This window comes from Nothobranchius furzeri, chromosome 19, assembly GCF_043380555.1.
Source record: "Nothobranchius furzeri strain GRZ-AD chromosome 19, NfurGRZ-RIMD1, whole genome shotgun sequence".
Taxonomy (NCBI): domain Eukaryota; kingdom Metazoa; phylum Chordata; class Actinopteri; order Cyprinodontiformes; family Nothobranchiidae; genus Nothobranchius; species Nothobranchius furzeri.
In genome coordinates, this window is record NC_091759.1 from 1,164,206 (window position 1) to 1,178,142 (window position 13,937).

Consider the following 13,937-nt stretch of genomic DNA (forward strand, 5'->3'; position numbering starts at 1 on the left):
TAATGCTAGCCAAAGCTCGCGGCAGGCTCGGCGAATGCCTCCTCCTTGAGCGTTCAAACCCCGGCTCGAGTTGAAATTCACACTGCAGAATATTTATGCTTCTCTTCTAATAAAGGAAATTAAAACTTTATTTATAGAAATTGAAAAATCCTTCACAGAGCTTCTTGTTTTTAAACGAACAGGACAAAGATAAAGTGTTGATTCAGCTTCACGGGGATCCTGGGCGGATAAGCGGTGGCAACCACCCCCACCCCCCAACACACACACACACACAGATGAGTGAGCATGTGTGTCCATGGTCATACAAATACACGCACGCAGCCTTTCAGAGCCTGACCAGCTGTCTCGTTCCCCCACCACCACCACCACCCACCTCCATCCAAAGCTGCGGGTGCAGCACGACATCAATCACTCGCGTGAGGCGAACAAACACAACCACGTCCGTGACACGCAAACCTCTCTGGGTCCCAACTTGTTTCAGCGGCCTGAGCAATTACAATCCACACCTATACAGGTTTACACACAAACATGTGTTCTGTCCTACAAAGAAAGTCACAAGCCGTTCTACGCCATTACTCTTACAAATGGCCCGACGTGTGTGTACATTGCACAAATTTCGATCAGTTTCTCGCCTCCTGGCAGCAGGTGTGTGAGGCCTATGAACGTGTGTGTGTTGAGTTCAGTTACAGCAGCTGATAAGAAGCAAAAAAAAAAAAGTTTGTGTTGCTTAAGAAGAGTGTGTGCTGCCTGACATATCGTGGAGAACTGCAGCGTAAAGGTTGAACAGAGCGAATGACCGTTTTTACGAGATTGATGACGAGAGAAAAAAATGCAGAAACCGCTGAGTGAGGAGGCCCGCAGCAGGAAAGTAAGGCTGATGAGGTGCAAGAAGTAAGCGCCTGACTCTACATGTTTATATTTACAGGAAAACTGATAAACATTTCCTCTCATAGCGCGTTTGTCAACGCAGCCATGGTGGATGTTGTAAAGTAAACAGGCGGTAAATCGTTGCTTCTGCCGCAGTGCACGTCGTTTTGCCCCGGTAGCCATAGCGACAAAAGGGGTTGCAAAGTGAACCCCACCATGTTGCACACGTGAGGAGAGGGGAGCTCATGAAAGGCGAATTTGCATTGAAACACAAGGTTAAATGAAGCGCACGGCGGCGCGAGCACGGTGAAAAAACAACCCCGTGACCCTCCATTCGGGGTCCTACATGAGGCCCGCGTTTCGTTTGGGACGGCCCAAGAGGGGGAGGAAGAGGGGGGGAGGTTTGTGCCTTTGCACTCTCCCATTCTACCCCTGCTCTCCATTTTTGTTTCCTCTTTTTGTGCGAGCTCGACGTGCACACTCGCCGTGCCACGGATTTTCAACTTGGTCCTCATCAGTTGAGCGCCTGATGAAACAAACACTGACAGCCTCTTTACATTTGTAAAGGCCCCTGCAGCAGCTGTGCTTGTCTCACACACACACACACACGCATGTGCAAGCACGCACGCACGTGTGCACACCAACATACACACTATGAATCACAGGCCTGGTCCCAGCTTGGGCCTACAGGAAGAGCAGACTCGGCACAAAATGGCCTGGTTGCACCAAGCACCACTCTACTCCGCTGTGCCACACACACACACACACACACACACACACACACACACACACACACACACACACACACACACACACACACACACACACACACACACACACACACACACACACACAATTTATGTCATGTTTTGTTAGAAAGCCAGCTCGCCACACATTAGTTCTCGTTGCTGAATCATTGTCGTCTACATTCTTAATAAAATACGAACCAGAGACATCAGCAACGCCGTCCCAGACCAACTGATGTGGCATAAAAAATTTAAAATAAACCATAGCTGCCTGGTTTTACTTGTTTTCTATTATACGGCAATTTCCCCTGGTCCTAAATCATTTATTGTCTGATAAATTTTAATACCATTTGCCAATGGCGAGTGTTAGTTGGGAGCACGAGGTGGGGGTTAAGGGGTAATAACCCACACTTGTGTTTCAGGGGAAATGGTTAAGCCAAGCATGTATAATTGTCTTACGCTAATTAGGGGGAGGCAGAGGAGGGAGAAAGGGGGAGGGGTGATCATTCTTTACCTCCCCCTTAAACCTTTAAAGAGGAGGGGGGTCTTGAGGAGCCGAGATCGTGTAAAAACGAGTGTTTTGCGCTTATTTTGGTCCGAGTCAGACATTCTGAATCGACCACAGCTGGCAAAAACACGTGACAGATGTGGTACATACATGACAGAAACATGCCTCCTGCTGTATGGCACAATTTCTGTTTTAAAAGCCGTCCAGTTTAAGATAGATAATGCCGCTCGCCTAGCGCCGGGTGAACGTATGAATCATTATTTCCCCAACAAGCAACAGGAAACTATGGTTAGACACAACTAATGTTACCGAAACTACTCAAATACACCCCGTCATGGTATATAATCCATCAAGAAACAGCTACACTTCTTTTTTCAGCAACTTCAAAGGTCTGTCCCCTCTAACTTAACTCACATTTGTGCTGCTTTGCAATAAAGGCCGATACATCAGCACATTGTGTTACTGACACCGACGTGCTGAAAGGAAACAAAAAACATCTGTCGACCATAAGGGGGTCATGCAGATGTGTTAAAGTTAAAAAAAAAAAGCTCTTAAGACACTAGAGTTCATTCAAACAGATTTAGTTTAGATCTTTTAAGGTTGGTTTGTATAGAAATAATAACGTCTTACTTGTTGTTGATAGCTCTTTGAACAACCTCAGTTTGGTGAAATGGGTTTGCTTTTCATTTAAAAAGGGAGCTGGTTACGACATTGCTGAATTGGTTTTATAATATTTAAAGTACCACAACAGCTCAGACCAGAAACCTTCACATTAAATGACTGTTAGCATATGATTCGGTAGTTATCTGAAGCAAAAAACTAGCTTCTCTACGTTTTTTGTTTCACGCCGTCATGTTTTTTTTTGGGATATTAGAAGATAAATCTATGTTTTCTAACATTTTAACAAGACACCAGTGCTAACTTTAATTAACTCATTCACTGCCAGCCATTTCTTGATCACTAACGGCCTTCGCTGCCAGCGTTTCTCACCGTTTTTACTGTTTTTTAAGAGTTACAGAACGTTGCGCGCCAACATGATGTCGATGCCAAAACAACCAAAACAAAGAGGAGACTCACCTCTTACATCAGGAAGAAGCCGCGTGTTTCGAACGTTATTCGTTCTTTCATAATCCGTTGTCGAATTGTGATCGGCAGACGCTTTTCCGGTTCACGCCTCACTTTTTTTTTTTTACAGGAATGACCCAAAACGATCTCCAAACACATGGATGTGTTGCTTCCTGATCATGTGATCTGTGACGTATGCGGATGAAGATCGGCTTCAGGGCTGAGATGTTTGTTCTCTCAGCGCGGGGGCTCGTTCCGATGCTCAAACAGTAAAAAATGCAAATGACGACTTCGTCATTGGCAGTGAACGGTTGGATCTAAAATGACGACTTTCGTCGTCAATGGCAGTGAATGAGTTAAAAAGTGAGCCAGTTTGTCCAAACTGTGGCTGGAAGAGCTAACAGCAAGTAACAATGTTGCAAAATGTGTCAAACAAGCCTAATTTATACTCCTCTGTCTGCGTCGGTACGTAGACACGCAACACCATTATGCGTCGGCACAGGGATTCTCCGACGGGCTCACGGAGAGAGACGAGACATGTCCATTTGTCGAAAGTGACGGAGACTGCAAGCTTATGATTGGTCAGGAAGTTGTTTCCTTTAAATTAGCCAACAGCAGCACCATTACCTCGTTTAAAACAAAGCTATTTAGCAGCAGACACTGAACCGACTGAAGAGTGCATCGTGGGAAAAAGTTCATATATATTCCCTCGTGACTGAAGGAGTACCAAAGATACTCGGCCGGCGTTTTATTTGTGGACTGAAAAGACGATAAACGTGAGTTTAGAGGTGGCGACCGCATGAAGAGGTGGAGAATGAGGGACAAATTTGTGTTCAAAAATCTCTGAAATACATTAAAACAATAAAAACACTAGTGGTGCACCGATATGAATTTTTGGGCCGATACTGATATTAATATCACCGTTATGGCCGATAACGATATTTGCAGATACCGATATTCTGACATTAATGCTTCAGATTTTGTATAGGATGAAAATTATTAAAGCTGAATTGACTTTATGGTGTATAAACACCACACACATTTACATTTCTAAGACGATTACAATCACTGTCACATGACTAAACAAATACACATCACCCCCACCCCACCCACACACATACACTCAAATGGAAACAAGATGGTAAAATATCAATTGTTAATATTGTTTTATTTATCGGACCGATATGTTAAAAAATGACTAACATCTGACAATACCAATATTGATGCAGAAATATTGTGCATCCCTAAAATACAATAGTATGTACACTATTGTGGGCCGGATACATAAGCGTAATGGTGGCAGGGTACCCCAGATTAACGCTACACCCTCTTTTGTTCCTGGAGGGGAATTGCTTTGCAACACTCCCCAGGTGATGGAGAAGTCCTAAAGTAAAATGACAATGCGTCTCTCCCTCGCGGAGCTGATGGAGAAGTATAAATCTGGTTTAAATTGCAACTGTGACTTAAAAAGCCACAGGAAAGCTAGTTTTTTGCTTCAAACAATAACACAATTATTTGCCAACAGTCATATAATGTGAAACATATGACGTGAAGGTTTATAAATGACTACTGGGATGAATGTCAATGAAAGTTTTGAGACAGTAAAGTAATTTGGAGACTGGCCCCCAATTTGGCCATGGCTAATCTTTGTTTCCCCAAACTGAGGTTGTTCAAAGAGCTACAAACAAAAGGGTGAGACATCAGCAGCTCAAAGATTTTCTCCATAAAAAAATAAATTCAAAACCTGTTGCTCATTTGAACAAGAATATATTTAAATCAGGAGTTTTCTTTTGAAGAATTATGAAACCAAATGAGCTGTGGGGAGTTTTCAGAGCTTTCCCCACGTGGCGTTATGTGTCGAGTATGTTTGCTCTGCTGACTTTAGACTCAAAAGCTAAAAACACAACAAATGTTTTATTTTGGAGGCAATAATCCACAACAACAACGAATCCGCACATCAAAAGAAGTGCAACTAACTTTAAAGCACCCATTCATGAAGGACTAGAGTTAAAAGTGTGCTAAAGCCATGCCTCGTGTGTTCACCCCATTCTATTTTAAAATATCAAAAATAAAATTCTGATTTAAAGCCTGTATCCACAGCCTCCTTGCTGTGAAAACTCACCAGAAAAGAAAATGGTCGCTTCTTCGCACATAAGCCTCTGCAATGCGACTGAACACACAAGCCTTTATGGGTTTTTATTTTTAAAGCCCGGGACGTTTAAGGAACACGTTGTTCACACACGCCCGGGCCGAGGACCGGGCCGTTTGGGGCAAGTCCGGGTGGCTGATGGATGCGACCCAAAAGGACGGCTAGCTAAGCCCCCTCTCCTGCTGCTCGTAGTGGTAGTATCGCAAAAAAATGGAGTTGAGCCTCAGCGAGCAGCCTGCCGCAAAACATCCACTCCTCTACAGAGGTCACCTGCCAGCATGGCCGCGTTTTACAGCTCGAAGCCGTTGTGGGCTTCGAGAAAAACGATAAATAAGCGTTTAAAGGTGCTGAGAAAACAACCGCACGAGCCTCTTTTCCTGCCCGAGAAAATTAAAGAGCCTCCGCGAGAGCGTGTCGGTTTAACCCCACGGCGAAAACAAGCTAGCAACATCCCCCCGAAAACACCAACTCTCGGTGTGTTTGTCTCATTTTTCAGTTTATTGAAGCCTAAATTGATAAAAATCGATTCTTCCCCGACACAGAGTCATGTTTTAATTTAAAGATGAAAAAAAAACACGAGAAGAAACGCTCAGCGTGAGACGAAGCTGGGACACAGCTATGGCCGACAGGCTCGTCTTCACGGATAGCAAGAAGCAAACAAAAAGCTTCGTTTTCTGGCAGCAGTCTCCCTCAAACAGCTCAACCCCGAATTGTTTATTTCCATAACCGACACACACTCTTCGTCCCCTCCATCACGGGGGGTTTAACGACACAAACGAGCTAGACGATCCCTGCCAAGCAGTTCGAAATAGCTTAAACGCTGATGTCGAAGAACCGCTGGAACACAAACACCAATTTATGTAAAACACCTCAAGGAAACGTTTAAAACTTAAAGCCGTGAAAACAGTTGAACGAAATTATGGACAAACTAGCAGATGTTAACCTCCACGAACCAAAAGTTTAAGCGTTTACATCAAGGCAAACTTGAATAAAGCACTACTTACGTATTTCTTTTGGATGATATTCCTCTTAGGTCTTTCTTTGCTCATTATTCAATCCACACACACAAATGTTTGGCTATAATAAAGAGAATGGCCACATGGATTTCTTCTTTTCTTTCGCTCGTGCCTCTGCTGGGCTCCACCAAACCTGACTCTTTAAATCCCCGGCTCTCTCTGGAGGAAGGGGGAAAAGCTTCGCTGGTTGTGCAGAATCCTCGCTGGCTCGCTCGGTGTTCCCCCTTTACAAAAAAAAAACCCCGATCGGATGAATAAATCCCACGATTCAAGGCTCCGCGGCGGCGAGCAGACACAAACTGGACCCAAACTCGCTCATAGCCACAACAACTGCACAACAATAAGTTCCATTCGCTCGAACACAGCTCGGCGTCTTGTCCGTCTCTGCGCACTCTCCCCGGGCTCTTTTTACGCACATGAATACAGCGGAGGCTGCCGTTTTCACGAGTCACATCTTGTTCTGAGGCTGACCGTGCGACGGCTGTGGGTGGGGGTGGCGGGGATCAATAAATAAACATAAAAAAATAAAACGCTTAGGCGTCACGTTGTCCCTAAAGCTGGAGCTTGCGGTCGTCGAGAGAGCTCTCCAGCGGCACTGCTCCGCCGACTGAGAGCAGCCCCTTTCTTCCAGGCCTTAGCCTATCACGTCCTCCAGAAGGCAGCGGTAACTTCAAACTCCCCGTGAGACAGCCCCCAGAGGGCCAGGCTCTGCCACACCACACAGGCAGGGGTAAATTCATCAATCAGGTCAAAGGAGCAATATGTAAGACTTATACAGTGAAGTAATCACAAAACAGTCTATAGGGAGCCTAAGTCTCCTCCCCTTCCGGTCGGGTCATGGGTCCCCGGAAGAATGAAAAAAAATTAAAAAAATGAATGCAAGTCAACTGGGCTAAAAGAGCTATTTTGTTGTTACACGCATGGACGTAATTTTTTGGGGGGGACAGGGGGGACATGCCCCCACTTTTTCCAAAGTCAAGTTTTGACCCCTGCACTTTTTACCATCCAAAAACAATATTATGCTATATTAAATTGACACTGGTTGAACTCTAGGACCAAGCAGAAAACAACCGTTTGTGTTGAAGCCTGTTTCCCATTAGAGCATACTGTAAAGATACCCCCCGTGCCCCCCCCCCCCACACACACACACACACACACTTCTAAAGTGAAAATTACGTCCATGGTTACACGTATGTTGCACTGCACTTTAAATGAAAAGTAATGATGTGGGTTTCGACCACGCCAGTCCTGTACTTTGAGATTTATTAGCTTGTAAAAGTTCGTAATTAGTATGACTACAAACCAGAATGTGACATCACCACAGAATCTGCTCTCCCCTAGCGTAGCTGCTACTTACCACATGGCCAGATTTATGGCGGTTCTTGCCTCCTGTGGGAAGTTTGCTGAACTTACAGCCATTTTCCCTCAGTTTTCTCCATGTGTGGTTTGATGACGTCACTTTCGTGATGCGCATTTGTAGTCCTGGACTTATTTTCACACAAAACCTAAATCATCACTCCCCCTCGTTCGAAAATAATTGCGTTTTTGGTATCAAAATGTGTCTAAAATTCACGGACATCATATGTGAAATCCGTGGCACAAAACAAGCGGAATTAGAAAATAGAATTTTTAGTCCCATTGACTTGCATTAATTTTTTTGCTCTTCCGATGACCCATGGTCTGGAAGTAGATGGGCGTGACTTGGGCTCCCGAATGAATATTTACTATTGTGTTTGCATTGTTTTCATGTATTTCAGAGACTTTTGAACACAAAAAAATTTGTCCTTCATTCCCCTCACCTTGTGTCTAGAATCTTCTGGGCTGATCCGTAAAAGGCAACAGCTGTGAAATACACGGAATGCCATGGAGTGAGTTTTTGTTTAGAAAAATGGGCTGCAGTACCCAAATTTGACCACGGGATGTCACTCTTACTTCATTCTACACATTTCACCTTTAAAGCCGCATACCCGATATTTATAGGGTTAATGTTGTACTAGTTCAAACAAGTTTTTTTTTTCATAGGGAGACAAAGCATGAGAAAGAACCAGCTTGATGATCATTTCATAGCAATAGACACATTTTAGAAATCATTTTGAGTATCCTTTGAATGCGGGCCGCCTTTTTGCTTTGCTGTGATGTAATTGACCTTATAAAGCATTTTCGAAAAGATGCCGCCCCCGGATTTGTATACACCCATACACCGGGGCACCAGTAGGTGTCCCCCTTTGGGTTCTATTGCTAAAAACATCTCAGAAAGTGAAGATATTTTATGTCTTATGTAGAAGTTTTCGCTGTTAATTTTTTAGTATTTAAAAAAAAATCAAAGTTAAATATAAGCAAACACTGATGCCAAACTTTGTAAGAATGTAAGGTTGGGCTATTTATCATCAGAAAAAAAAACAATTTCTTACATCCACGAATAAATCAATGTTTAAAAAATTAACAAATGATCAGATCATTACTTTATAAAAGGAAACCTGTGATGAAATCAGGAGTAAATGACCCAAAAAGATGATCCTGATGATTACCTTCATCCTGCATTAATCATGCTGATTTCATCCTCATTCATGTCGCAAGAAGATATCCATTCTTCTTCTGGATGTGATGTAGATTCAGCATAAGTCAGTCCACAATAAAAGCGCAGAACTTAATTCAATTCAATTTTATTTATGTAGCGCCAAATCACGACAAGAGTCGTCTCAAGGCACTTCACATAATAAACATTCCAATTCAGGTCAGTTCATTAAGCCAATCAGAAATAATGTTACCTATATAAGGAACCCAGCAAATTGCATCAAGTCACTGACTAGTGTCAGTGACTGTACAGCAATCCTCATACTAAGCAAGCATATAGCGACAGTGGAGAGGAAAACTCCCTTTTAACTGGAAGAAACCTCCAGAGGATCATGGCTCAGTATAAGCAGCCATCCTCCACGACTCACTGGGGATCGAGAAGACAGAGCGCACACACACGCACGCACACACACACACACACACGCACACATGTGCGCATACACACACACACACACACACACACCAAGCAATGTGTCCATGGTTACATTGTGATTTCTTAGTACATATTCTATTTGGTGAGAAATAAACTTTATTGTATTTATCCTAGTGAATCTATAATTAAACAAGTAAACTAGTAGTAGCACATCCAACGTCAAGGCAAGCAAAAAGTTATTATCAGGAGAGGGAGAATGTTTAAGTGGTTAGCAGCAGTGTGCTAGACGATGGCCCCCTCCATGAGGCCACCACAGCTCAGCAGAACATTGTTGTAGCTTCTTCTGGGGAGAAAAACACTTAGATAAAAAATAAAGTTAACAGCTGAAATTGCAGAAAATAATACAGTTAAAGAGCAGATTGTAGAAGAAAGTAGTAGAGTGTGAAAAGTGGTCAGTGTATCCTCCAGCAGTCTAAGCCTATAGCAGCATAACTACAGAGATAACTCTGGATAACCTAGCCTTTTTAGGCCTAGTCCACACGTAGCCGGGTTTTTAAAAAAAACGAATATCCGCCCCTCCAAAAACTTGCATCCACACCACCTTGTTTAAAAAAAAACTCTGTCCACACGTACCCAGATAAATACGTTGTTAAGGACATGCCAGACCTGTAGGCGGCAGTACTTCCCCCGTTCTTAACCTCGTCCTTCGTCTGTGGTCTTCCGCAAGGAGCAGTAATTCCGCTTGCAAAAAAAAACAAGCAGAAAGCGCTTGGACAATTGATAAAGCGAGCGCAGCTCTGAGGGCTTCCATGCTGTCGGCTAGTGTAAACACAGGTCGCACACGTGATGTCAGCATTTTTTTGTCGCGGAAAGTGACGTTGCGGACCTTAAAACTCCGGTTTTGTCTGTCCACACGCAGACGCCCAAAACGGAGAAAACGCAGATCTTCACTTTGGCCGGAGTTTTTAAAAAGATCCGTTTTTGTGTGGATGACAGGCCAAAACGTAGAAAAATATCTACGTTTTGGCAGATCCCCGGCTACGTGTGGACAGGGCCTTAGATGGAGGCATGTTGGAGGCAGGGCAAGGGAGAGGCGTCTTTACCGACCGTACACTCCACCTCCCTCTACTCCCCCACTAACTTACCAATGAATGCATGAGCAAAAATGTCAAATCAATAGTTCACAGGTCAAAAATCCCATCCATGACTTTCCTTTTACATAATTTTTATTAATGCAAGAAACACAGAACATCACAGAATTCCTATTGACAACATATCATTGTAAATGAAATCCTGCATAGTAGAAAAGTGTAATTTTCAAGCGAATCTTGTCATTTACATCACAGGAATATATTTTTGTCCCTAACCAGTGATGTCTTGTCCTTTTGCAGAGTCAGAGACGAGCTGATGAGGCTGCTGAACACCGTGCCTTTAGCTCCCATCACCCTGCTCTCTTAGGGAGTTCATCGGGGGCTTCTGCTCTGCTGGTGCTGACATTTAGACCCACATGAATCAATGAGACAGGCTGCAGAATTAGGCCTGTGTTCTGCAGGAGCACCCCACATGGCTCACATTTAGCCCACGCTGTACACAAACAGAGGAGTCAGCGAGGATGGAAGGAATATCGAAATGTTTTAAACTGGTGCTCACTGGAGAGGTCCTGAACCGCCTCTATCTCACTTGTTGTAGGTAGCTCTTTGATCGACCTCAGTTTGGAGAAAAGTTAATTCTTAGCTTCCAGAAAGTGTTCATCTGTGATCCCAGGGTCAAACACTTATTGGAAAACAAAGGAAACCAAGTGTGCCGGATGCATAAGTGTCGGGTAACGTCAAGAAACGTAGTACAAAGCAATAATCCAGTTTTATTGTGGATAGGTGCGTTTCCGGCCCGAAGCGTGGCGTTTTGAAGCATCTCAGAAGCGTAGAACTCAATGCTCACGCTTTGAATCACCTTTTTTTATCCGCTATGCTTCCTTGTCACTTCAAACTCTGCAGTTCAGATGGAGCCAGACAGGAAGAGAAACACGAAGCAGTGTAAAACATCCAGAAACGTACCCACTTACAGATTTCTAGTTGCTTATCTGGTGAAAAAAGTTGATCATTTCCTGTGAAACTCTCCCGTAGCTGAGGTAAACAGAACAGGCTTTTTGAGATTCATGCTGTCATCTTTCTCCATTCTTGTTATCATGTGAGCTGCTGAAAAAAGGTGTGGCGTTGTAATCGTCCAGATGAGGAACACTGCCGTGTTGAGCTGTGTTGGGAGTAACGCGGTACAAAAGTAATTAGTTACTTTAATGCATCGCTTTTTGCTGTAATGTGGTAATGTAAGGCATTACAGAGAAACAAAATTGTAATATTTACTCGGTACAATCAAGGACGTAATTTTCACTTAAGAAGTGGGGGGGACACGGGGGGGGGGGTATCTTTGCAGTATGTTCTAATGGGAAACAGGCTTCAACACAAACCAACCAGTGTCAAGCTCAACCAGTGTCAATTTAATATAGCGTAATATTGTTTTTGGATGGTAAAAAGTGCAGGGGTCAAAACTTGACTTTGGAAAAAGTGGGAGGGGGCATGTCACCCCTGTCCCCCCCCCCCCCCCCCCCAAATTATGTCCATGGGTACAATTGTCAGTGACGCTGTAATTACAATGCATTTTTAAACCCAGAATCAAGATGCGTTTCTTAAAAATTCAAATTGCGGGAAGCCCGAAAAAAGATCCAGTATCTGCGTATATTACGTCATTTATGGACTCAGCTTTGCGGGCAGAGAGGACGCAGCGGTAACGGCTCAAATACTCCAGCTGCGTCCTGCACGCGGCCGCTGTAACATTCACAAAATCACTCCACTAAAACAAAATAATTCACTTGCTATTGTTCATATCGGCGCATGTTCTCTGGTACTTTCTGTACTTTTCTGACATGCTTTGCCTCAGCTGAGTTCATAATCTGTACCCCGGTGATTTCAACTCATTGCTGCTGGAGCGCAGCGCATGTGAAGATCCCTTTGGCTGATTAGTTAGAAAGTAGGAAGTCTAGGAAACTGTTTTTCTGGAAGACTGAGAAAAGATGCAGCATGCAGGAAGGTTAGAGAGAGAAAGGACAGGAAATTATTCAAATGAAATCAAGAAAACAAAACAAAAGTACTTGAAAAGAAAAAAAATAGGTAGATTTATCCCCAATAGACATTTTTACCTGTGAAAAGCATTTAATATTTATACATGAGATAGAATCAGATCACCCTCAAAAGTCAGTCCCACATCCAGGGCCGTATCAAGGCATTTGGGGACGAAGGCTAATGCCCGATTTAAGGTTGGTTTATGCTTGACGCGTCCGCGAGGTCCGCACAGCTCCGCGCGGAAAAGTTGCGTCATTTTAACAACCACGCCCCCTCCACCGCGCCTCCGCACGGCCCAGAATTTCTGCAACGCGCACTTCGGAAAATTTCTAACCACGCGGACGGACGGACGCGGAAAAACATGGCGGACCGGCAAGAACTAGTATGGCAGAGGTTCGTAAATACAGACATTTGTATGCTTCAGCTCTCAGAGATCACCGTGATCAACATGTTGTTAATAATTCTTGGAGAGAAATAGCTCGCACTGTCGGAAAAGACGAGAACGCTGTTAAAAATGCTGAAATGCCATGTTGAAAACAGTCATTTCTACTTCTACTATGGTGTAGTGTTGGGTGCATGACGTAGAGCTCCATGCTGCCCCCTACAGTTTGGGAGAATATTGGCTCACCGCAGAGACAAGCCGCACAAACCATAAAAAGCTGCGAGTTGTGAAGTGCGTTCCATCCGCGAGCTGCATCACCGCACGGAAAGTGAATGCGTCAAGCATAAACCAAGTTTAAATCGGCTTGGAGCCCCCACCACCTCACTCCCTGCTCGGTTAATATAAGATGACAGCGTGCTAAGAGTACAGTTTGTTGTTGCTTTTATTTAATAAACAATCATTCTAAAGAACTGTTTTAAACAGCAACACTAGCTCAGATACCACATCACCTTCCACCGGATGTGTCATGAGTTCACTGGGTGTCAGATTACCAAATTCATACTGAAGTTGTTTTGTTAAAAGTGACTTAGAGTAATGCAAAAGGAGTGTAATGCCTTACTTTTTAAAATCAGTAATCTTGTAATGTAATTAATTACTTTAAAATGAGGGTAACAAGTAATAAATAATGCATTACAGTTTTGAAGTAACTTGCCCAACCCCGGTGTTGAGTCTGAAACACACACAGTTCGTCAAGCGCCGCTTACGCATCCAAGTGAAAACTCCAGTAATTGTGAATATTTATGGAATTCTAAATAATCTCATCCTAAGGTGACGTAATGTGAAGATTTCTAAATTAGCATTAATCACTATGAGAACTTGAGTCAAGGCAGCATTTATCTGTTGTGGAATTGACCCCGTTTGGACTAGCCGTTAGCTTATCGATCCAGTTTGACATGATCACCACTTTTTAAAGAATCCCCCAGCATCGCTTGATTTCGTGCAGACCATCAAAAAATTTTTTTTGTTTTACAAATTTCCTGAAAATGTTCTGTTTTCGAACGAAGATTTTATGAACTAACTTTATAACTTCAGCTCCAACGAGCTGTTGACGCACGCACGTCAGAAGATGGGCGACAGGAGG

The 13,937-nt window shown here is 43.5% G+C and overlaps 1 protein-coding gene across 3 annotated transcripts in view; it reads right to left on the bottom strand.

Moving 5' to 3' along the window:
* Positions 1-13,937, bottom strand: part of jarid2b (jumonji and AT-rich interaction domain containing 2b) — a 346,573-nt gene that overhangs the window by 128,093 nt on the left and 204,543 nt on the right. The window contains exon 1 of one of the 3 annotated variants that reach the window (XM_015973765.3): positions 6,340-6,567. The exons of the other annotated variants lie outside the window; for them this stretch is intronic. Coding sequence (XP_015829251.3) covers positions 6,340-6,384 — 45 coding nt within the window. The 5' untranslated portion in view covers positions 6,385-6,567. Of the gene's footprint in view, positions 1-6,339; positions 6,568-13,937 lie in introns of those variants that run through there. 3 annotated transcript variants of the gene reach the window in all.